At 40.7% G+C, this 24,018-nt stretch overlaps 2 protein-coding genes across 3 annotated transcripts in view; one reads left to right on the top strand and one right to left on the bottom strand.

Moving 5' to 3' along the window:
* Nucleotides 1-554: 554 nt before the first annotated feature.
* Nucleotides 555-20,294, bottom strand: anxa11a (annexin A11a). 2 transcript variants are annotated; one of them, XM_080848708.1, is made up of 15 exons: nucleotides 20,214-20,294; nucleotides 18,115-18,385; nucleotides 16,613-16,668; nucleotides 15,859-16,086; nucleotides 15,431-15,518; nucleotides 14,922-15,016; nucleotides 14,469-14,582; nucleotides 8,955-9,045; nucleotides 8,778-8,857; nucleotides 7,931-7,987; nucleotides 5,273-5,366; nucleotides 4,745-4,840; nucleotides 2,902-2,960; nucleotides 2,684-2,806; nucleotides 555-1,900 (listed from the first exon to the last, which is right to left on the bottom strand). In XM_080848708.1, exons 2-15 carry the CDS (start codon nucleotides 18,374-18,376, stop codon nucleotides 1,841-1,843), a joined length of 1,503 nt encoding a protein of 500 aa, XP_080704834.1. In that variant the 5' UTR covers nucleotides 18,377-18,385; nucleotides 20,214-20,294; the 3' UTR covers nucleotides 555-1,840. The 2 variants fall into 2 exon arrangements, with proteins under 2 accessions (XP_080704834.1, XP_080704833.1); XM_080848707.1 differs by having other exon boundaries at nucleotides 15,859-16,188.
* A 2,818-nt stretch (nucleotides 20,295-23,112) lies between these two features.
* The window catches only part of zcchc24 (zinc finger, CCHC domain containing 24), a 30,465-nt gene continuing 29,559 nt past the window's right edge, over nucleotides 23,113-24,018 (top strand). The window contains exon 1 of the mRNA XM_080848887.1: nucleotides 23,113-23,593. Coding sequence (XP_080705013.1) covers nucleotides 23,357-23,593 — 237 coding nt within the window. The 5' untranslated portion in view covers nucleotides 23,113-23,356. The remainder of the gene's footprint in view (nucleotides 23,594-24,018) is intronic.

Consider the following 24,018-nt stretch of genomic DNA (forward strand, 5'->3'; position numbering starts at 1 on the left):
AATCTGCAGGTTAAATCAATGTACGCCTCCAATAAGATTTCATAGATGTGGACTTCGTCAACCACCCATTGGACAGACAAATCCTAAGCAGTACATATAAGATCAAGCTGTAAAAAAGAAAGGATTATTGCTGACAAACAGATGTTTAATAATTCTCCAGCTGCCTGGATTCAAGATTATTGTTCCAGGAATACAGCTTTTGTTCTGATTTTTTGTTTAATATCGCCTAATCTTTTGGACACAACACACAGAGGATTATGTTAGATTCTGTGAGACAGAAAAACTGTCAATTTACTCTCCATTTGTCCATTGTGGCTTGTTGCAGAGCCCTCTGTTTAAAAAGGTGAACCTTTGTGTTTAAAATGTGAACCTTTATGTTTAAAAATGTGGCCATATTACAGAATATCATCATTCACCTTTTAAGATTGTGCTGTATGACTATTTAAAGACATCTAACAAGGCAGGGAACTGGTAAGATTATAAAAATGACACTGTGAACTAATGATGAAATATTAGCATTCTGCATTCAAAAATCATAACAAAATACCTTTGGACTTCAACATTTTATTATTGCTTCATCCATTTCTTTCACTTGCATCTGCCAGACAGCTTGAACATCACTAAAGTAATGGCATGGCTGCCCTCTACTGGCAACTATATAAAACATGCTATAGGCAAAAATACAATGCATTCAAAGCAGAAATATTGCAGAATAAGAACAATGAAACGTGGATATAAAAAACATAGCATGGGCTCATATGGGTGGCCCACAGTGTCATGGTGCTGAATTCCCCCCCAAACAGAGCGTCCCCTCTAATTGCTGTGTGTTATCCTGAAGCAAGAGCGGGCTGAGAGAAGCTGGAGGTGGAGGAGGAAGAGGGGTAAAGGAGGGATGAGAGCGGCCGGGTGACTCATCCTCAGCTCAGTGGGTATTCATCATTAGAGTGATGCTTTGAGGTCGCAGTCAGGCAGCACTTCAAAAGGTGAGTGTCTCATTTACGGTAAAGGGGAGGATGTTCCTTAAGAGCTTACTAACAGGCTGCTGCTTGGAATAATCACAGCTGTTTGGACGGCTTGCTTTCTCCTGACTCTAGATTTGATTCCATCCATCTCCTATTTGAGGAACAGTTCTGTAAACAGACTGTTCACAGCCACCTAACAAAACGATGTGGTACAATTGTTTTTTTTTTATTTCAAGATATCTGTCTTGTGTGGTTTTTCTGTGGCATGTCATGTTTTAAATAATTGTTCCAAATGATTGTAATCTGTAGCTGAAAGGGTGTACTGTAAACACAGCTACAAATGATAAATGGTTAAACTATATCAGATGATCAGAAAAACAAACATAAAGTAAACTAAATGATTGGCACTTAAGGAAACAATGAATGGAAAAGTATATCTCTATAATCAGTAGCACTATTCACCTTTAAAAGGACTTTATACCAGCACAAAGCTTGTTTGTTGTAAAGCATGTGGGAAAGGACTTGTGAGCATATATAAAAATAAATAGATATGTGTTTTAGAAGCTGAAATGCTCCACTGTACCACTCTAGCCAATCCACCAAATCTGATATGATCAGGCCATAACATTTCCAAACAAATTAAATGGCACCAATATTTGCATATACAGTTGCATAGATCGCACATCAAAACATATGAAACATTCTTAAAAAAATGTTTATAAAAATAGTAAAAGAAATATTTGTTTGCTTTAAGGTGCTTTTAGGCAACTTAATGCATGCAGTAAAATGGTTTATAATGTGAATCAGGCGTAGGGCAAATGCATATTTGAAATTACTCGAATGATGTCAGATCTTCTGTCCTGAGTTGAAGCCTTCACCTAGTCACTCCCTCCACACAGCTTCAGCAGGAGTTTCTTGTAGTCCCCTGAGGTGTCACCCTGCCATCCAAAAAAATTAATATAGATATTTCAAATAACATTTTTAAATGTTCAGTTCCTCCAGCTACACAACTGAGACTCCACAGTCTGCATGGAATCGGCAAACAACATTCTGGTCTTTTTGAGAGACATGATTTTTTTAAGAAGACAATGGTGGTGGAACAGTCTGCGAAATAATCCGAACTTCAAAGGGTCTGGGTACATATTTTGATGCACTTTTACGTGGTAATTACATATTCATGTAATATAACTGTACATACTTCACTCAGCATGTCCACACACTTGTGTATAGAAAGATGCAGAGGCTGACCTAAAGTTACTGATAAGGTTGACTTTTAATCACATGGAAAGAAAAGGTTCACTCAGTTTGGCCTGCTAGTGGAGTGCTGACCAACTGAAAATGCGTCATCATTAACTGTCATTAAAAGGAGTGAGCACTCACAAGGCCAGCCATGCACAACTTTGGGAATTTCTCACCACATGGGGGCGCTAAACTACAAAGTCTCTGAAAGCCCCTTTGTAAAGCAACTTCAAAGAGGTATCCTTGCTAACATGCCAACTTCTCTAGAAGTAATTGGTATGTTTTAATTCATGCACACATTTCATTTACAAGGCTGTAGGATGACTTGAACAAAAACATGTTTTTAAGTGTTTCTTTGGATCTCATAGCTGTTGGAGGGGGAAAAAACCTTACTGTGAGTATGTTAGTATGCTAATAAGTAGGGGAAAGAGAGATATCAGATAAATGGGGAAGTGGTGAGGTTTGAGGAGAAAGTGACTTACACTAATGGCATTGTAGAGAGACTTCCCATAAGCCCTCGAGTATTCCTGTCGGATATCCAGCATGTCCACCTCAGAGCGGGTCACCATGATACGGATCAGGGTCCGGTCTTTGGTCCCAGCACCCTGCATACATAACAGAAGTTCAGAGTGCAGCACGGCGCAGCCATGCAGGCTTTGAGAACCTCTACATTACAGATCATAAACTTCCTTTTCCTTACCTTCATAGCCTTGTACAGCCTCTCAGCAAAGTAACCAGGTGTGTTCTTGATGCACTTAACTAGAAAAAGAAAAACAGAGTGAGTCTGACGTGCAATACTCATCTGCCCTAAGGGCAACACAAGGTGGAGTCAGAGCAATTCAATAGGAAGCTATGTGCTCTGAGCAAGTGACTTCACCACACTCTGGAACTGGGCTAAAGAAAATAACCAGCAACCCCTTCAGATCAAACCAATTCAGACAATAGGATTCCCCGCCAAACAATCAGGACAATAATCTGTCTGTCAATCATGTGTCCCTGCCCAAACAGTGCATGTGCAGGGGGGCGGGACTTTGGTGTATTTGTATGGCTGTTCTGACAAGCCAATCTCTAAGAATATACGGCCTCCATCTAACAGCCATCTAAAGGCCATCTAAAGGCCATCTAACGGCTATCTAACAGCCATTTAACGTCCAACAAAGGCTTCTTTATGAGAGGCAAACCTCGAGGAGTTATTGTTTGGAATAGATTTACATAATAAACATTAAAAGACTGTCATGCACAACAAACACAGCAGACAAACAGGATTACAACACGGTGGACCTCATGCAAGAACATAAGACTAGACTTTTTTTGCATTTTTTTTTACTTCCCGTTATCGATTATAGACAAACAACAGATAAGCTTCATAGCATCAGCAATAGAATTAAGTTATATTGTGGGCAACATTCCTATTGCAACTAATTCTGCGTAAAAAAAGAAATTATGAGTGAAATTCTAATGGTTCCATGAAATGAGTCATCTAAACAGACTCATCATACAATGGGGTTCTGTGTGAAGCCCCTGTGTATTGGGTGATAAAGTGGCAGGGGACTGCAGTTGTGCATGTTTTTTTTGGTGTCTGCTGTCACCAGTTTTCGCTGGTCTTCTCATAAGGCAGTACATGTTTTTGACTTTTACCCGACTGACTTCTGTTTTTTCCCCTAAGACACCTTTAAACAAATATGTGAATAAGACTGGTAGCTATTTGTTTTCTTGGTTACTAAGATGCCTTTACTACTTCACTCCACCCGAAAGACGGGAAAAGCAACCTCTCTACCAGACCAGCAAGAACCGATGACAACAGCCATCAGTAAACAAGACGGGTCAAACTTGGAATAGCATCTCACTAAAGAATGCATATATTCTCTCTCTCACACACACACACAATACAGGATGCATTCTCTCTCTCTCTCTCTCTCTCTCTCTCTCTCTCTCTCTCTCTCTCTCTCTCTCTCTCTCTCTCTCTCTCTCTCTCTCTCTCTCTCTCTCTCTCTCTCTCTCTCTCTCTCTCTCTCTCTCTCTCTCTCTCTCTCTCTCTCTCACAAAGACACACTAAAGAATACATACTCTATCACAGACACTAAAGAATGCATATTCTCTTCTCATATCCAGAATACAGGTGACTGTTTAAATAGCAGGTCCCAGAGCACAGGCTCCACACAGTATGGACAGATACAGACGACTGAGTCAACATTATGCCTATGACACACCTACACCTTCTGTGTGAAATGTCCGGCTGGAGTTTGTATAGAAGCAAAGCACTTTACCCTGCACAGGGCCAGCAGCATGCGACAGCACAAAACATAAGGAAATACAATTATTGGCAGGCACTGTGAGAACAATGCACAAGAAATGTTCTTGTACATTCTAATAAAAAAAGATTAAATGTTACCAAATGTAATTTCAAATTTTAATTTATATTTGTTCCCTTTGAACCATTTAAAGTATTAATGTTAACAGAGATATACAGTACATTCTGTTTCTATGTTTGTGTTCTCTTGTGTGTGTGTACGATTGCTGGACAATTCAGAGTGTGTTCTTACCGACAGCCACCATGCCACTCTCAAGGTCACCGGACATCTCTCTGCCAATGCTCTTCTCAATGTCTCGACCACACATCTGCTGGTACTCATGAAACACTGTGTTAACACACACACGCGCACACACACACACACACACACACACACACACACACACAGATTTACCCACTAAATACCACTGCTCTTTGGCTGAACATATCTGATCAGACAGTTGATTTAAACAGTTAACAGAACAAAGCCTACCTAGACCTAAGCCAGGATTCATTGTTAAAGCACATAAAGAATTTCCTTAACTACAATGGAGAGACAGGGGCCTGATTGAATATTAACTAAACATTTAATAGTTTACTATAATCTGTGATAAAAAGATATGAAGATCATTACCCTTTACACCCTAAACTCCAACTCTAAAATCAATGAGAGCTGAAAACTACGTAAGGAGGATGACTATGAACATACTGACAACACTGAGGATTTCACTGTTTTAAAGGATGATGTGCTAAATGTCTTGGCACTTGTGTTGTTCCGTACCTGCTCTGAGGTGAGGCTTGCTCCTGGCACACAGGATGGCATTGAATTTGGATTCATCTGTGCCTAGCTTGTTCTCTCCAGCAGCGTAGAGACTCTGAAAGACAGACAACATATTAAAGATCAAAAGAAGGGTCTGCTTGGGTCCTTGGGAGGTATACATGGATCTCAGATAATACAACAATAACTAGATTTGCATTCCCTGAAGGAAATACCAGTGCATGCAAAGCAAAACATTCTAAATTCTAAATAAATATAAGGTACAAAAACAATTTTTTAGAACATTTTAAGTAACTCAAAACATGTTGTAAATGTAGAATGAAGGCAAAGAAGAATGAAGGCAAAAAAGGAGGAGAGAGGTGTGTAAAGACTGATAGATTGGAAGAGGGGTATTTTTCAGTGTATTAGAGAGTTAGACAGTACACAGTCCACAAAGAAATAGGGGTATCATTTCTGCACCCAAAGGTACAATTGTCAGAAAAGTACCCTGTACGATACAGAACTTTAAGTCCTCGATTTCTGTTTTTCTCCCTCTCTTTCACACAGCTGTTCACATTGTTTTAAGTTCTTGCCTGCTCTACATTCAGCATCTCAGGAAACAACATGGATTTTGCAACACTTTTGAGGAATTAAACTTTGCAGCTATCCTTGTATTTCCTGCTTGTTTCCTGGAGTAGCGCACAGACAGAACGGTACTTCAGTTGCCTTAAAGAAACATTTCCATGCCACCATGGACTAGGAGCGCCACGCAACTTGTGCTCCTTTTGATTGAGAGAGAGAGTGCTGCAAACATTGATTTGGATAAGGTGGTCAACAAGTTTGCGGGGATGAAATCAAGGGCGTAGGTTTGCATAGGGTTGGTAGGGACTAGTCACGACCAAAGTTTGGGAGAGACAAAAAAGTCCCTATCAATATTTTGTTAATTTGTGAAAAAAAATATTTTGCACAATATATTTGCAAACTCATTCGTATTATTATCAATACAATGTTCGTCGCCCAGAAGAATTATAAATACATGTCTAAGTTTGCGCCCTCGAGCCTGTGAGACAAGATGCTGTCATTTAATTGGCTGAAGTGGCAGAGTCAGAAACACTACGTGAATCCTGAAAGAGTGCTGCTAGTAGTCTGATACGGTAAGCTACTAAATTTGTCAGGAAATAATAACGACTCATATCAGTATTTCGTTTGGTCTCAGCATTGATATTTTGACCCTTTTGTGCTCTGAAAAGCCACCTGAAAAGAAAAGATATGCCAGAAGTTTTTTCCACCCATAGAGCTATCAAAAAGCCCAGGTCGCTGTTAGTTAGCTAGTCGGAAAACTACCCACATTGCGAGGCTTCAGATGAGGTCTTACTCATGTTTGGGATATCCAAAAAGGACAACAAAAACATATGATGTCAAATGTGGAGAACGTTTATTTTTTTATTTAAACTAAGGGTTTATTATTCTTATTATGTTTAAATCAGTTCCAAGTTCCACAAGTAAGTAGTACACAAATGTTAATATATTCTAATAAAGTTTGCCTGTTAAATATAACATCAACTTCATTTTTTTATTTACGGTGGGGGTGGGGGGGTCTGCGGGGCAGTGTCCCTACCAATGCTGAGACCAAATCTACGCCCTTGGATGAAATGTCAAAGTGTTGTCTCCAAGTTAAAGGCCTATAGTGTGGTCACTTTGAATGTGAAATCCAATACATCCTTTTAGCCTTTTTGAAAATCCATCTATCAGCTGTCCGTATACATTCATTTATTGTAAAATGTATTGACATTTTAATGTAGTTTGTCGATACACTCTACTATTGATATACAATTTAAATGTAAACTTTTCTCGTCTTTCCCTATCATCCACATTTCAGTTGCTATTTGTGCTTGGTATGACAATTATGGCTGCATCCTGTGTGTGCGGTAGCATATGTATTCAGAAAATACACACTCACTAACAGATGGACATACAGTAATTAGCTAATATCAATTTTATTTCATACAATTCACTAACTTTGAAATAGTGGATCATTGATTTCATTTCCATCCAAAACAAACTTAACTAAAATAAACTAAACTAAACGCAACCTAATTATAATAGCTGCAGTCTAGACATGCCCTACTTCAGTGTATAAACAGGCTTTTCCTAGTAAACTATCTGGGACAGGAGGGTGTGTTTAAATACCACCCCATTGATCCACTGACCCTGATCATTCATTTGATACTTAAGAATGCTAGTGATAGAGTGGTAGTTTGATAGTGAGACATAATGAAAGAGAAAGAGATAGAAATGAAACTGATTGACCATTAAATATTAAGAAAGAGAGAAAGTAATAAAGACTATGATAGAGTGATAGTCATAGAGTGAAAGAGAGATAGTGACGGAGGGATAGTGTGATGAGTCATTGTGATAAAGTGACTGGCAAACTGAAAGTGATACAGTGAGTGAGTGGAAAAAAAGATGGGGATGTTAAAGATGATTAAATAAAGAATTAATAAAGAACTACAAAATAAAGTTTGAATGAAGTTTCCACTTTAAGCGGTTCAAGCTCAATTATTCGCAGAAAATCAGTTAGAAGAATAACAATAGGAAGAAGAATCCTGGGAAAACCAATACATTACGGTACCTTATCCATTACGGTACCTTAAGCAAAAAAAGAAAACATTGAGAGCTCACCTGAGCATCTTGCTTAGCCAAAGACACATCCACATTTTCCCTTTCATCGCGGTTGCCCTGTGAACAGAAACAAGGCCTTGTAATCAGCACTCTATTCCAATTTTTCTTTCCTTGACTATATTCCACCAGGATGGAGATGTGTTTATTACAGTTACCCTGTGGTGATGGAGAAGTCAATATTGACATATCTCTCACAGTGAAAAATATCACCTACTATTATCACCTATTCATTACTGTGACCAGATGAGTATTTTGGCTCTTTTTGACAGGTTTAGTTCAGCCAGGCAGTGACACCTTACAGTTTGAATGCATGAGCTGTGTCCTGGAAACCCTACACAGGGATTTGTTTTGTTTAGGCATGTCTCAAATGGCCACTGATCAGAATGACATTTTGTGAGTTGACAACTGGACGATTTTATGAGGCAGATGGAATCTCTCTCACCACAAGAATTCTTGCCCCTGAGAGAGACCCTTGCCCACTTTAAGCACTTTAGGTAAAGATTTCAATAGATGTTTCTAAGTAACTTGAAAGGAAAATGATATAATTGCAGTTCCCTGAAGTGCAGGTGGCTTTCTTATTGTAACATTTCCTTTTCATCACCTTACCCGCTCCTCATAGTTTACAGATTGCATTAGTAGGAAATGTAGTTAACAGTGTAATAACTCCCAGCAAAAAGTCAGCTTGAAACTTTTAAGCTTATAATGCCAAGCTGCAGTAGAGATAGAAAATTACATAATAACCACAATCAAAGTCATTAATTACAACAAGTACTCACACATTGCATTCTGTCATTGTATTGTACTTCATTGGAGTAAGTACCAGTGATACTGTATGAGGGTAATTTACCTGAGCAAGAGAGATCAGGAGTCTACGGAAATGACCTGAGGTGTCTCCACTAATGGCATCTTCCAGTTTCTTCTTGTACTCTGAAATATATGAACACATCAGTGAACATAATGTGGTTTGGAAGTTTTGCAGGACATCTTGATGAATGGTGTTGAGATACACACTTCTTTACCATACCTGTTTTGTAGATCTGATTGATTTCTCGAATCTCTGCATTGGATCGAGAGGAGAGAATCTCGATCAGGCAGGCCTCATCAGTGCCAGCTCCCTGTAGAGAAAACCAGCTTGTGTAAGCGCCTCATTTATAAAACGTACTTACGCACAGATTTGATCTTAGAGTGTGCGTGCGATCAAATCCACGTCAAAGTACAGATTTATAAAAACCGTCTTAGACGTTGAAAAGGGTGTATCTCTACGTCTGGTTCTAGATTGCCTAAGTACATTTCCTTGTGGCAATACTGGAGTACTGCAGGAATTCAGAACTTTCCGAGCGCCAACACGCAGTTCTATTTCGTTTCTACTGACCGCCAGAGGCGGTGCTTTAAGCACTGGATGTCATTCACGTTTACGTGTAGTTCGAGTATTTGTATCAACAAAATCACCTGTGACCTGGGTGACGTATGCCTTCGCCCCTGTACTTAAGGCATGCTCCCCCAGGTCACGACCCTTAATTCTTCTCGCGTCAGGTGAGTAGGTGAGTATGTTCACTCCACAGGTGAGTGTAATCATGCTAATCGTTGGGAGTCTTGCAACCTTCGGGTGGAGCTGCGAATTCTCGCCCTCTTAAGACTACGATTCAAAAATCAACATTTGCAGTGGGCTACAGTACAGGTGTTTCTAGCCTTAAAACTGGTAGTTAAACCCACTCGCGGATAATCCGGGAAAACGGATAATCCGGAAAAAAGGTGAGTTGCCTCTTCTATTGTTTTACCGTGTGTAGTAGTCACGCTCGGGTAATGGTTTGAGGCAGTGGCCTATCGGAAGTGTGTTTCTCGTTTTACGAACCGATAGTTGAACCCACTTGTTAAGAGAGTTATGCTAATACAGCCTATTATGCCGTTTATCGTGCTCACGCTGTATAGCCTACTGCAGGAGCCTAATGAGTAAAGAGGCATGGGTATCAGCAGTTTATAGGTGTTTCTCGCCTTACAACTGATAATTAAACCCACTTGTTGCACGAGTGAGTTCCTTGCATAATAGTTCCCTACTATTGTCTGTCACGATGAGATACGGCAGTCAGTATAGGTGTTCTCGCCTCACGACTGATAATTAAAACCACTTGTTAAGCGAGATGGAAACCCTCGGCCCCTGTCGGCTTCGTGTCACACTATCTGCAGGCTACAGGTGTTTCTCGCCTTATAGCTGATAATTAAAACTACTTGTTAAGCGAGCTGGAGCCCTCGCATAGTTTGGTTTGTACCGTTGTTGTTTTGAAGATGCAAGCGGCGTTCTAGCCTACTTGCCCCTGTCGGCTTTGTGTCACGCTATCAGAAGGCTACAGGTGTTTCTCGCCTTATAGCTGATAATTAAAACTACTTGTTAAGCGATATGGAAATCCTCGCATAGTTGGTTTTGTACCGTTGTTATGATGAAGATGCAAGCGGCGTTCTCCCATAAGCATCCAATTAAGTAGGCTAAACGAACAGGATTTACTCCTGTCGCTACCTACTGTTTGGGTAACTGTTAAAGCTACGTTCTACTCCCCGAAATGTCAGTTCTAAAGGCAGGTATGTTTGCGGAACTGTTAACTATGGTGTTAAAAGCGAGTGTGTCCGCTCTTAAACAGGACAGGGTTTCTGCTCCTGTCGGCTTGGTGTTAAACGTTATAAGCAGGCTACGTTTAGCTACTGATGGGTGACTGACGGGCTATGCCCGCAATTTCATTTTTTCAATCCATCTATCTTGGTAGCTGGGAGCGAGTGTGTCCACTCTTAAACAGGACAGGGGTTTTACTCCTGTTGGCTTGTGTTAAACGCTATAGGCAGGCTGCGTTTACCTACGGACAAGTAACTGACTGGCTATGCCCGCAATTTCAGTTCTAAACCATCTATATTGGTAACTGGTAATGGGCGTGTCCGCTCTTGAACAGGACAGGTTTTTACTCCTGTCGGCTTTGTGGTAAATCCTATAAGCAGGCTACGTCTACCTACTGATTGGTGACTGACGTGTTACGCCCGCAATTTCAGCTCTAAAAGCATCTAATTTGGATAACTATTAACGAGTGTGTCCGCTCTTAAATGGAAGCCTACCTTACATAACGTAGGAGGACTCATTGCCGCGATCAAGTTTAATTTGCGTGGTAAATACAGAGCAAAAGGAAGCAAGTTTTTCTTCCGGGACAACGTTGTACTTTGCCTGGCTGAGGTTTGTAAAAGACCATAAGGATTGAACCAAAGCCGACTGGAGGGTCTCCTAGTTCGTCTTCTCTGATGAGTCCAATTTCACAGTAGGTGCAAGACTCTGTGGCTTGTAGGCCTCTCCAGGTCTCCGTCTAACCATCAGACGGCCATGTGTTGGGCAAAGCTGAAAATTGGACTCATCAGAGAAGACGAACTAGGAGACCCTCCAGTCCGCTTTGGTTCAATCCTTATGGTCTTTTACAAACCTCAGCCAGGCAAAGTACAACGTTGTCCCGGAAGAAAAACTTGCTTCCTTTTGCTCTGACAATGTTCCCCAACTCTGAGAAGTGTTTTTTCCAGCAGGGCAATGCTCCATGCCACACAGCCAGGCCAGTAAAGGTGTGGATGGAGTATCACCAGATCAGGACCCTGTCATGGCCAGCCCAATTTCGAGACCTGAATCCCATAAAAAAAACTCTGAAATGTGATCAAGAGGAAGATGGATGGTCACAAGCCATGAAAAGAAGCCGAGCTGCTTGAATTCTTGCGCCAGGAGTAGCATAAAGTCACCCAACGGCAATGTGAAAGACTGGTGGAGAGCATGCCAAGACACATGAAAGTTGTGATTTTAAATCAAGGTTATTCCACCAAATATTGATTTCTGAACTCTTCCTAAGTTAAAGCATTAGTATTGTGTAGTTTAAAAATGAATATGAGCTTGTTTTCTTTGCATTATTCGAGATCTGAAGACACTGCATCTTTTTTGCTATTTTGACCAAATGTCATTTTTCTGCAAATAAATGATCTAAATGACAATATTTTTATTTGAAATATGGTAGGAATGTTGCCAGTAGGTTATAGAATAAAACTAAAATGTACATTTTACTTTAACACATACCAATAAATAGTAAAACCAGAGAAACTGATAATTTTGAAGTGGTCTCTTAATTTTTTCCGCGGCTGTATATATAAAGATAAATAAAATACATATATGTATAGCTATTGCAACATGTTCATTACATGCACTGTTGCCAGGTCCCTCTTGGGCCAGAGGACGAGCCAGAACCGCCTCCGGCGCTAGGTCTCCTAAGCAATGCAAACGCCAGAGGCCTGATTCCCGGGAAGCCTCTGGTAGGGGCAAATGCAGGAAAAGGTATCCGCTTGCCCAGAAGGTAGGACACTTCGACTTAGGAGTTCGCAGAAATAAGACTCTGCTTCTAAAGCTACAACAACCTGCTGCACAGCGTGCTAGTGCTTTCACTACAGCGGCTTTACAGTCTCCTTCGGAGGTGCTCCCTCTACAACGGTCACCAGCTTTGAGATTCTCAAGGAGGATATTCTCTCCACCAGGGCTTCAGAGAGGCCCCTATTACTCTCATCCCAGTTCCCTGGGTACGGAGCGACACCACACTGAAGGACTCCGAAAGAAGCCAAAACATCAGTTAGACCCACATTTAAGATGGCAATGAGACGTCTAGGGTTGGATATTATACCCATACAGACCTCTCCTCAGAGTGCCTTCAAAAATGGCATCTCCATCTTCGGCTTTTAATGTTCCGCCCTCGCCCCCATATATCGAGGAGCGGCAGAGATGCTGGGCAGATCCCAGACGGTTCTCTCATCTCCCAGGAGACTAGAGCCCTAGCCAACATGCAAGATGCATCTGCCCAGGGCCTTGCTAGCATGCCCAATATTGAACCAGCCGTTGCTGTCCGGGTGCTGACACCTGGTTAAGCACTCCGGCCTGATTGGTCGCTGCCCCGGCCACACTGCCGTTTGACAGACGACTACATGGTGAAATCCTACTACGCAGCACCGCGTATTGCACGTCTTGGGTATTCAATGTCACACCTGGTACTAGCCCTGTCCCAGACATTGCAGACTTCTGGGGATGACTCCTCTGCAGAGTCGGAGTGACACCTCCCTGCAGGTGTTTGCCTACATGACCAGGGAGTTGGGTAGGCAGTGGCCTAGTTAACCCAGACCCAACGCCGGATATGGTTGGCCCAGTCTCCACTCTTGGAGCCGAGCAGGAAAGCCCGATTGTCTCTTCCTCCTGTCATTCCTGGACAGATGTCATGCAGGCTTTCTAACAATGTTTTTGCCCGCATCTGCTCTTCCATCAGCAGAACGTCGTATTCTTCTGTTTACATGTTTCTTTCTTGCTTGCCATTGTAACAGAGAGTTTCTGCATTGAGGATGCGCTCTGTTTGTGCATTGATAATATGCATATTAGATTAAATAGGGGCGTTTTGAGATTCAGTTGTGCACAATTCCACGATCATTTGTGATTTATAAATGAAGGATTGGCGTACACATGTTTTTTTGTGTGTGCGTTCGTTTTCTGTGGATCTCACTTACGATAATTTCAGAAAATGTCTTAGACAAAAAGTAGGATGGTTTCTACGCAACTTAATATAAATGAGGCCCTAAGCCTAAATATGTGTTCTTTCGCATTTGTTTTCGCATGGCAGGAAATGCTCCAAACCACATAACCATATATCTGTTGAAAATGACCAACGTAAAAGAGCTGCAATTTGTACTGTGTGTAGCTGTTTTTTCCCAGTGTTTGTCTTTGCATCTTGACTTAAGTCATTGTTTTTGATTATCGCTAGAATAGTTATCCATTATAGTTATGCATGTTTAGCCATGATGGCTTATCCCCCGATACCTAAGCAGAAACTAGTTTACCTTTTAAAATTGGTACAAGCTAGTTTTGCAGAGCCATACAATATGTATGTATAGTGCAGTATACATCTGAAGACAACGATGAGAGAATTTTGGTCAGAGCATGTCTAACTGTTAACATTTTGTGCATTGTGAAATACTGCTAATGGACATTGACATGGCAATTCTTGCCTTTCATTCTCTATGCTGTAAAATAGTAGGTAGTTCAGCTCCAAAAACAGCAAACAGGCATATAGCTAGATCAACTCTAAATGTAACCCAACCACATTCACTTTCAAGACACCACAGCCTTGCAGTCCTAACAGGAAATATGATTCTTAGTGATGTATGGCTTTTCACACAGGTTGGCTTATAAGCACTGAACTCACACTGAAAAATGTTCATGGTGACTGTAATATAATGCTTTCATGTTACCAAAGACTTTTGACAGGAAGACGAGAAGGGAGTACAGTTACAAAATAACTCGCCCTTAAAATGCTTCAGGAGTTAAACTGATGACATGTAAGCTGCTGTATGAAAACAAATAAGTGTAATACAGCTACTTGTCATTTGAAAATGAACTATTCAAAAGGTTACCATTAAGACATTAGCTTAGCGTCACATATGTTGACTTTGACAGCACATGAAATGAGATGCAACTGGTGCTTTAGTGGACCTTACTGACCTTAATGGCTTCATGGAGCTCACATGCATCCAACTGGGCTGGAGTCTTCATCATGGTCAGCACAAGCTTCTCAAAGTTCCCTGAGAGCTCAGACTTCAGGTCTTTAATCAAATCCTGAAATTGGAAAGATGAACAGGCTGGATTTATCATCTGGGGCCCTTTGAGGCTATTCTGGGCTTGGGACTCAAATAGGAAGTGAGGCGGGTCAGATGTCCTTCCAGTCAAACTGAAAGTAACCCCCACCTGTTCTTTAACTGGAAGTAACCCCCACCAGTTCTTTAACTGTAAAACTAGCTTCAATTACTGTTGACATGGTTTCAACAATTAACTGTGATTCCTATAGTCTTGTTTTAGACTCTAAACCTTTATCTACATTGGCACAAATGATACAGTGCTTTCTCTATATACTTCTATAATATTGGTTATCATCGATGATGATACTGAGAGTATTACCTTTCCATATGCAGTCTTGAATGTTACCAGGAGAGGAACACGCTGCCTGTTTGAGCGACTGCCAAGTAGGTCAATAATGGCTTGTTCATCTGTCCCTGTTAAAAACAATGAAATAACACATGTGATTAAAAGAAATAGAAATAATTTCTCGCTTCTCCCTCTTGGTGTTGAAGAAAATGTAAGTTTGTAATTCTAGCACACATGAACACTCAAATCAGAGTATTACCAAAACAGCAAGGGTAAACCATATTGTGCTACAGGACCAACTTCTGTAGTATTATGACTGGACTCCTCCACATGCTTTAGAACATATTTGCTTGTGTGCACTTTAATAGAACAGTAGAACAGGAACAGTAACTGCAGTAACTAGTTTACATTTTCAAATTGCAGAGCCTTACAATATACAGGATGTATGTAAATTGCAGTATACATCTGAAGACAACGATGAGAGAATTTGGCCAGAGTACTTTTGACTGTACAGGATCAACTTAAACAAGATTCTTCCTCACCAAAACCTTTCATGGCTTTTCTAAGAACCTCCACATCTCTCAAAGGATCTGCTCCTGGAAAGTCCTTGATGCTCCCCCTGAATCCTCTCTAAAGAATACAAAAACTCGTAGCAGTCAGAAATATTTCTATTTGACAAGTCCTAACAGTTCTTGGCTCTTGATATGTATGCCTCTGAAACAAGGCTGCTTGGCATCTATAATATCTACAAAACATAAAAAAACAGCAACCCATAAAAAGGAAGACAATTCTTTGAATCTTGCAAAGAACTGTATCCCTCAGATAACTGTAAAGCACTGGCACATCTGAATAAAGCTCTAATAACTGTAAAGCACTGGTACATCTGAATAAAGGGATCATAGTCCCTTATAACTGTAAAGCACTGGTACATCTGAATAAAGGTACCGTAGTCCCTAATTCAGGTACTTACATTGATGGCAGGAGCGACCGGAGCACCTCCTCCAAACCCTGGCATGGACGGATTGGGTGAAGGCACTTTGGGGTAGGCTGGCATGGACGGGTTTGGCGATGGTGCTCTGGGGTATCCGGGCATGGATGGGTTCATGCCGGGTACAGCGGGATACCCAGGCATAGGCTGGCCTGGCTGTGGCCCACCTGGGTAGCCCATCCCAGGGCCTTGGGGCATGCCTGGTCCCTGCTGTGGGTACATGCCAGAGGGCTGTTGGTTAGGGTAACCACCGGGCATTTGATTGAACATGGATGGATTAAAGGCCCCCATGGCAGATGAGATCTGGTTGGCCTGTGTGGTGAAGAAATGTGCATCCACATAAAAAAAGCAGGGTTGGAAAGGAAGAGGGCAAGCAAAGCACAGGACAGGTCACATGTGTTATGAGTCACAGGGATGGCCAAACTAACAGAAATGGGAAAGGAAAGTAGGTTGACAAGACCTTTAGACAAAATGATTGCTCTGGCTAATTAAAAGCCATTTTAATTGCAGCTTCTGCAAAGCGTCACAGGAGATAACTGCCTTACTTCACGGACAGGGGTTATTTTGGACATTGAATGAGGAGGGATTTGAGGGATTTGATGCAATTTCCTGTAATGATTTCCTGCTTCATGCAAACGATACATGACAAAACCATTACCCCTGCCGCTGATTAATTAGACTGAACATGGAATGGGGATCATTGTGATTCCTAGGAGGAGGACAGTTTTAGACTTACCACTCCTGCAAGGCCAGGAGTATTAAATCCAGGGTTTGAGGGAGCACCCCAACCTCCTAAGAGAGGACACAGTAAAGCAGAAAAGATTATTGGTTAGGATGACCTACAGACTAACAGATGGTGCTGTAAAAAAAAAGCAGATAAGAAATGCTATAACCGCCATGTGCTGGCAAATGTAAACAGTGCTAGCACAGAACAGAAGGCTACCTTAGATAGCCTCAGTAATGAAACCAGCTGAAAGATTAGCTGGTATTCTGTATGAATAAACAAAGCAGCTAGTGAGTGAATGGCGTATGGTTGCTTCCCAACAGTGACTGTTTTGACGACACACAGTTTAGCCTAATATGAGTCGTATGATCCATGGCAAGGGAAAACACTTTCTGAAAGTAATGCTATTCAGGTAGTGGAAAATTGTTTGGAGGACCCAGCGGGTCAGTATTACACAGCATAACCCCTGCTCCTCACTGCCTTAAACAGGGCTACTGGCCCAGAAATGAAGCCCAAAGGCACATTAGTTACAATAGCATCTGCTTATCATGGACTTAGGCCCAATCTCAATACTTCCCCTTGCCCCTTATCTTCCCCCTTACCCTTGAAGTTGGGCGTTCATGTGAGAGCTAGTGGTGTCTCAATACCCAATTTGATCAAGATTAAGGGATAAGATTGAGGGCTGTATGGCCCTTGGTTTTAAGATGATCGGAGAGCTTACTTGCTCCTCCAAGGGCTATCCCAGAGCACACAGCGAAACCAGCTCGGGAATTTTCAAAAAAACATGGCTGCTTGAAGCGAGGAATATTTTACATGAATAATGCTATCTACACAACTTTTTATATGTTTATAATGACTCGGTTTGATCTGAAATGTGCTACACGAACGATGCATAGTATTGTAGGTCTTAACTGAAGCTTTCAAACGGTAGTTTTAGGTTACAGCTAGCGCGTATGCCATCACTTCATTGGGTTGTATGGTAGCTTGCTAGGACTAGCCTGACTCCATGCATGTGTACAGATAACTTTATTATCCACGAATTACGTTTGATATCTGTGAATGACAGCACTTGCTTTGGAGACATCGATCCGTGCTTTACATGTACCGTCCACAAAACAATTACGACAGTCTAGTTTTGTGCTCTATACAGTCGTATATATTTGCAACCATAATTGAAACTTTTTTTAAATCGCTAGTTTCATAGCTCATACAGTCACGCATGTCTACAGATAACTTATCCGCGAATTCCGTTTGATATCTGTGAATGACAGCACTTGTTTGAAGACATCGACCTGTGCTTTACATGTACCATCCTGTATTAGCCAGGGACGCCAAGTGACGTACCCGAAACCGAGTGGCGTCTCATTTCATAGGGGAAAGTTTTCAGCCCTTGGCCCTTACACTTGCAAGTGCTAGGGTTAAGACAAAGACAAAGACAAAGGGGCAAGGGGGAGAATCGAGATTCGGCCTTAATTCAAGATGGGCTCATTGAACTATGCTTGCTGAAGTCTCACCTGAAGGAGGCATGGAGGGGTATGCGCCAGGCTGTGGAGGGTATGCACCAGGCTGTGGAGGGTATGCGCCAGGCTGTGGGGGGTATGCACCAGGCTGTGGAGGGTACCCTCCCGCCTGGGGTGGGTAGCCCCCTGACTGAGGTGGATAACCCCCAGCCTGGGGAGGGTAGGCGCCTGGTTGGGGAGGATAAGCTCCAGGCTGGGATGGGTAACCACCCGCTTGGGGAGGGTAGCCAGTCTGAGGATATCCAGGATAACTCATTCTTTTACCCTGCAAGGTAAAATTGTGGTATTTCAATTCAAACAGAAAAGGTAGGCATATTGGATTTACCAGAAGAAAAAAAAAGAAAAATCACAATAATGGAAGTAAGTTCAGAATTAAAGGTGTTCACAGCAACAGTGACTTGATTTTCACTAGTCTTTTTGTCTCATGTACTTAGCATCACAGTGCCAGTAAATATAGCATGCTAACATCCCCTTTATATGCTCCCATACAAAACAGGTTGTGCTCAACATTCATGACCAAAGGAATACAGAAGTGTTTGCGGCGTCATTCTTATTGGGCACACCTATGGACATCTATTGATATCCAGCCACTCCCTAGGAGATGCTCATTTGTAAACATACAAGACCCTATTCACTGGCAACAGGATAATCTTATCTCTTCATTGCGTAAGTCAAACAACAGTGGAACATAACGCACATTATTGCACATATTCCTGGTGTAATGTCATCCATTACAGTTACAGTAATTAATGAACTAAACAGCCAAAAGTCTTTGGATTAATCAAATATAAAATTATACAGATCACCCTTCGTAGGCCTTTGATATGTCTATTACCTAATATCTAATGGAGAACTTTACTTGCAAGACAAATACTTTAAACTTTGATGATTGAGTATGCAATGTAAAGCTGCGGAAAACAACTTCAAAATTATCAGTTTCTCTGGTTTTACTATGTATTGGTATGAGTTAAGCTTCCTTTTGCTTTGACAATGTTCCCCAACTCTGAGGAGTCTTTTTTCCAGCAGACATCCATGCCACACAGCCAGGTCAGTGAAGGTGTGGATGAAGGACCACCAGATCAGGACCCTGTCATGGCTAGCCCAATCTCAAGACCTGAATCCCATTTAAAAGCAGTGGAATGTGATCGAGAGGAAGATGGAAGGTCATGAGCCATCAAACAAAGCCGAGCTGCTTACATTTGTGTGCCAGGAGTAGTATAAAGTCACCCAACGGCAATGTAAAAGACTGGTGGAGAGCATGCCAAGACACATGAAAGCTGTGATTGTGAATCAAGGTTATTCCACCAAGTATTGATTTCTGAACTCTTCCGAAGTTAAAACATTAGTATTGTGTTGTTTAAAAATTAATATGAGCTTGTTTTGTTTGAATTATTCGAGATCTGGAAACACTGCATCTTTTTTGTTATTTTGACCAATTGTCATTTTTCTGCAAATAAATTAAAATATTTGTATTTGAAATTTAGTAGAAATGTTGTCAGTAGTTTATAGAATGAAATTTTTTATTTTATTTTACTCAAACACATACCAATAAATAGTAAAACCAGAAAAACTGATAATTTTGAAGTGGTCTCTTAATTTTTTTCCGCGGCTGTATGTGTTTGATGATAATTAAGTTTTTCTTCTCAAAGGCATTTTTTAAATGACACTATCCATTGTACGGGGCGGAGAATTCGGGCTTCACGTATTTGGTAGGCTAATTACCCTAGGCCTACAACAACTGTGCTGTAACTGACTGATGGCACTTCTGGTATAGCCCTCTTACTAGTCTACACTAAAAATCATCAAGATCGGTTAGTGGGAAATAATCGATGTTTTAGTGTAGACTGTTCTTCGAACTTCAGAGTTTACACGAGTAGCCAGATAACAATCAATGTTTACTGTAGACGTTACACCAAACCTGTGCGCTAGGCCAGCTCACGACGTTAGGTTAGGCTAAATTAAAATTAGGCTACACATCTGGTCCAAACGTTTAAAACTTACAAAGTAACACTTCACAAATGTAGACTAGGCCTACTGGATACAATACGTGCAAACCAGAAAACGGTCTTTAAAAGTATAATTTTGTTTCTTACTTGCTGCTGCTGCGTCTCTTCCTTAAACGGACTCTTCAGGAAGAAGCCAGTGTTATGTGTAGCCTATTTGTCAAAGGTGGGTGGGACTCAGAGTTTCCGTTCAAGTGCAACACCCAGATGATTACATATAGCTTTGACACCGTCCATGAATAAGGCGTACAAGCAAAAAACATGTGATTGAGGTGACTCAGCTACGTGACAAAGGGAAATGTGACATGGGACTCTGGACTAGAGACTCAAAAGTGCGCTATGTAAGGCACATATAAAGTGGGCATATTTGACGGCATGGAAAAATGCAAATATTCATGACCGTTCCATATAGTTGTATTATGCACTCGACGCTGGCCCTTATCCTAAATAAATCGTGTAGCCTACATTCTGTCTTCTAACGACTCATGTTTGTGAAGTGTAGGCTATTTAAAGCCCATAGGAAGACAAAGTTTGGAGCATGCGCAAATGTCTTGGAACAACAGCCAGAGTATGCTTGCCATGAAATCCGCATTCTTCGGTCCACCCAGTTCCATTATGTCAGTTGAGATGTTAGCATACGCTTCCGTTAAAAACACAACTTGTAATGGAAAATAACTTGTAGTCTATTATCTAGTCTATTCTTCTCCTTACGCCACATTAGCTTATACCACAGTGGCCTCTGGGCGACTGAACGGAGATGAGCGTTGGCATGTGTTCAGTATTCAAGGGAGAAGGAATTTTGGGGGGCCCTCACGTATGGGCCTTTATTATACTCTAGGTTTGATTCATGTAGACCTACAATATTAATGTTGGCTACACTGATTGCTATTATAATCGTTGACCTTAGCCAGTCAGTCTGCTTTTTGGTTGAATGTTTAATAAACATTCATACGTTTGAAACATGTTGGTGCACAGCTGCGTGTGGTGCTTTCATTATGACGTAATGGAGTTAATCGATTATCATGTGAACTGTCACGTGCACCTATTTCTGTGTGTAATTATTTGAAGTAGAATTTGGGAATGTTCTCAAGGCTATATTTTTTTACTGTAAAGATATTGTTTTACTTTGAGCACCACCTTGTGGTCAAATACAGCTTTAAATGTGGCTCAAAGCTCATCAAGTTTGGTGGCAATACACAAAATAATTTCCCTGACTTCCTGTTGGCGTTTTTGCCATCATCATTCGTAACAAATGCCACACAAAATGTGCTTGTAGAATTAATAAGCAAAACAGTAACCAATGGCCAGATGACACTGATCGTAGATCTTGATATTACCAGTATTGTATCTTCACAGAATTGAATCACTGTACCTAAACCAAGTCATTATCCCACTGCCATCGTGTCATTTGTACACATTATCTTAAGCTTCCAGTAAATCAAAAGAAGGGTTTATGTATAACATGTCTTGTACTTTTTCATTTTTTTTCCTTTAAGGCTTTTGTATCTGGCCAATGCTGGTATTAAAATCCGGCTGATTTTTTGTTGAGTTTGTTTGTACTGTAATAGCCACAGTATTGATTTACCGTACAATGTAAAAGTGGTTATATTATAAAATAACTTCTAATCTCAAAAATTTCCCTATGACATAACTACAGGCCTACAGATGAAAAAAAAAATGAAAATGACTATGGTCAGTAGGTGGCAGAGTGACCCCTTTCATGCAAGGGAGATGATGCTGTGTCACCATAGGAACAGAATCATTGAAAGTTCTCCCAGGTGTCTTAAGCCTAATTTATTGCATTGCCATGCTATCTAGATTTTGAAATGTAAGTGTAAGTTAAAATGTCCACAGGTTATTACATAACTTTATAGATACATAGCCCTACACATCTTTATATAAAAAAATGAAGCTTTAGAGCTGCACAGACCAGCCTTATGGTAGGCATTAGTTCAGTGTTTTGCTCTAAATTAAACAAAACTAAAATCTGAAAACATTACATGCTCATTGCATTCAGCCTATATTTATTATTTGTTAACATAGGTAACTAAAGCAGATAAACTGAGCGATAAGATTGGAATGGAATTATATATGCTAATATAATTTATCTAATAGTGTTTGAGCCTGCAAGGTAGCATCACTCTTTCCCACTATGTGTGACCATTGTATTTGCATTAGCATATGTGGTGGTGGTTATATCTTAGAAACTCTAATATCTAATAAATGTACAATTACCATATGATGTTGTTTATTGCAGAGAAATAGATTATCTGAGGATAACATGTGTTGGCTACCTACTTCATAGCGTTAGGCAACTCTTGGGAAGTCTCACCTCTGCAGAATAAACAGCGCCATTTGTTTACCTCTTGCCTGTTTGGTCACTCAATAGGAAATAACACTTTAGTCTAAAGGCAGACATTTTCATCAACATAAAATAACAGAAAACATGTAAATATATGTTTAACGTTATTTTATGTTAGTGAAAATATTAGTAAAATTATATATATATATAAAGCTTTAACCTATTTTTCAAGCAACTTTGCGTTTAGTGCAGTGAGCATTAGTCTGGATAGATAGACCATTAAAGTAGGTATACGCAAATTCTCTTTAAAGCACTTTTAGACCTACATCTGTCCCCTCGTTTGATTCTTGCCTGCTGATATTTTCGAAACTTCACAGTGAACTCCTCCCTTCTGTTACGTCTGACCACAACAGCGCTAAGAAAAAAAAATATATAGGCTACGCTCATAAATATATGGCCTACTTATAAATATTTAGAAATGAAACCAATAACAATTGCGAAGTGCCATAGAAATTAATATTAATATTGAAATGTAACTCCAATCAATTTTTAAACAGTCACAAAATATATCTGCATAAATTAGAAACCGACCAACCATTGGTTTGCATGACGTGTGACCCTCCCCCGTGTTAACTGTATATGCAATGAGCTCCTTGCTGAAACACTGCAAATAAAGAGAGATAACGGGGCGCTGACTGAGGCTAAAACTTTTTATACTGACATGTTAGAGCAATGACTTTTGCGTAGGCTAATATTAAGCCTGGGACTACGATCCCAGCGAGAAGGGGAGTCTGTGGGGAAAGAACAATAACCAGTCTATTTTGGAGTAGGGAACGCAAGACGGCTAATTCAGGAGGCTAAACTTTAAGCGAGCCTGCGAAGCTGAGTTACCCAAACGAAACGTTGGAAGAGCAAGTTTATCATTTTAAAGATGAGCTTGTTGTCTGCCATTGACACCAGCGCCTCAGTGTATCAGCCCGCTCAGCTTCTGAACTGGGTTTATCTGTCTCTACAAGACACCCACCAGACCAGTGCCTTTGATGCCTTCAGACCCGAACCCAACTCTTCCCATCCGGACCTTAACTACAGCAAGCCTCCCGCTGCTGACCTGAGCTCGTCTCTAAATTCCAACTATCTCAACAACTTCTTTCAGCTCCAGAGGAATGAGGTTAGTAACTGCCGTGTTTTTAAGCTGCTTCATTTGGTACATTCGTATCTTTCTCGGACCTTATTTCTGTGAACAGATTCATGTAGCCTACTGTGGATACAGTGGAGTGTAATGTATTAGACTTTGCTGTAACTCTTTCAGTGTGTGGAAACATAGGCCATTCTTATAAGATGAAGCTCTATGGCATTTATTGTGTAGGCTTGATATAGTGTGGCATTGCCCATCATTGCAATCAGCGGATCGTATTACTATCGCAAGTGTTTTATCTACGATAACTTGGATTAAATGACAATTATAAAACGAACGCATGAAGGGCCAATTCATTAATTGATTATATTTGTTGACAAGATAGGTTATAGGCATGTTATCAAGGGCAAATACAAAATACTTTCCTCTGCTGTCACTTACTTAACGATGGCTAAGGT

The sequence above is a fragment of the Sprattus sprattus genome, assembly GCF_963457725.1.
Source record: "Sprattus sprattus genome assembly, chromosome: 12".
Taxonomy (NCBI): domain Eukaryota; kingdom Metazoa; phylum Chordata; class Actinopteri; order Clupeiformes; family Clupeidae; genus Sprattus; species Sprattus sprattus.

What these genes read in the sequence shown, in the direction of transcription:
- anxa11a (XM_080848707.1), bottom strand. Translation starts at nt 18,376, where the DNA reads ATGAGTTATCCTGGATATCCTCAGACTGGCTACCCTCCCCAAGCGGGT. An exon ending in TCAAGACTGCATATGGAAAG is followed by an intron (nt 14,583 to 14,921) that starts GTAATACTCTCA and finishes TTCCAATTTCAG; the next exon opens with GATTTGATTAAAGACCTGAA. An exon ending in CAATCAGATCTACAAAACAG is followed by an intron (nt 8,858 to 8,954) that starts GTATGGTAAAGA and finishes CATATATTTCAG; the next exon opens with AGTACAAGAAGAAACTGGAA.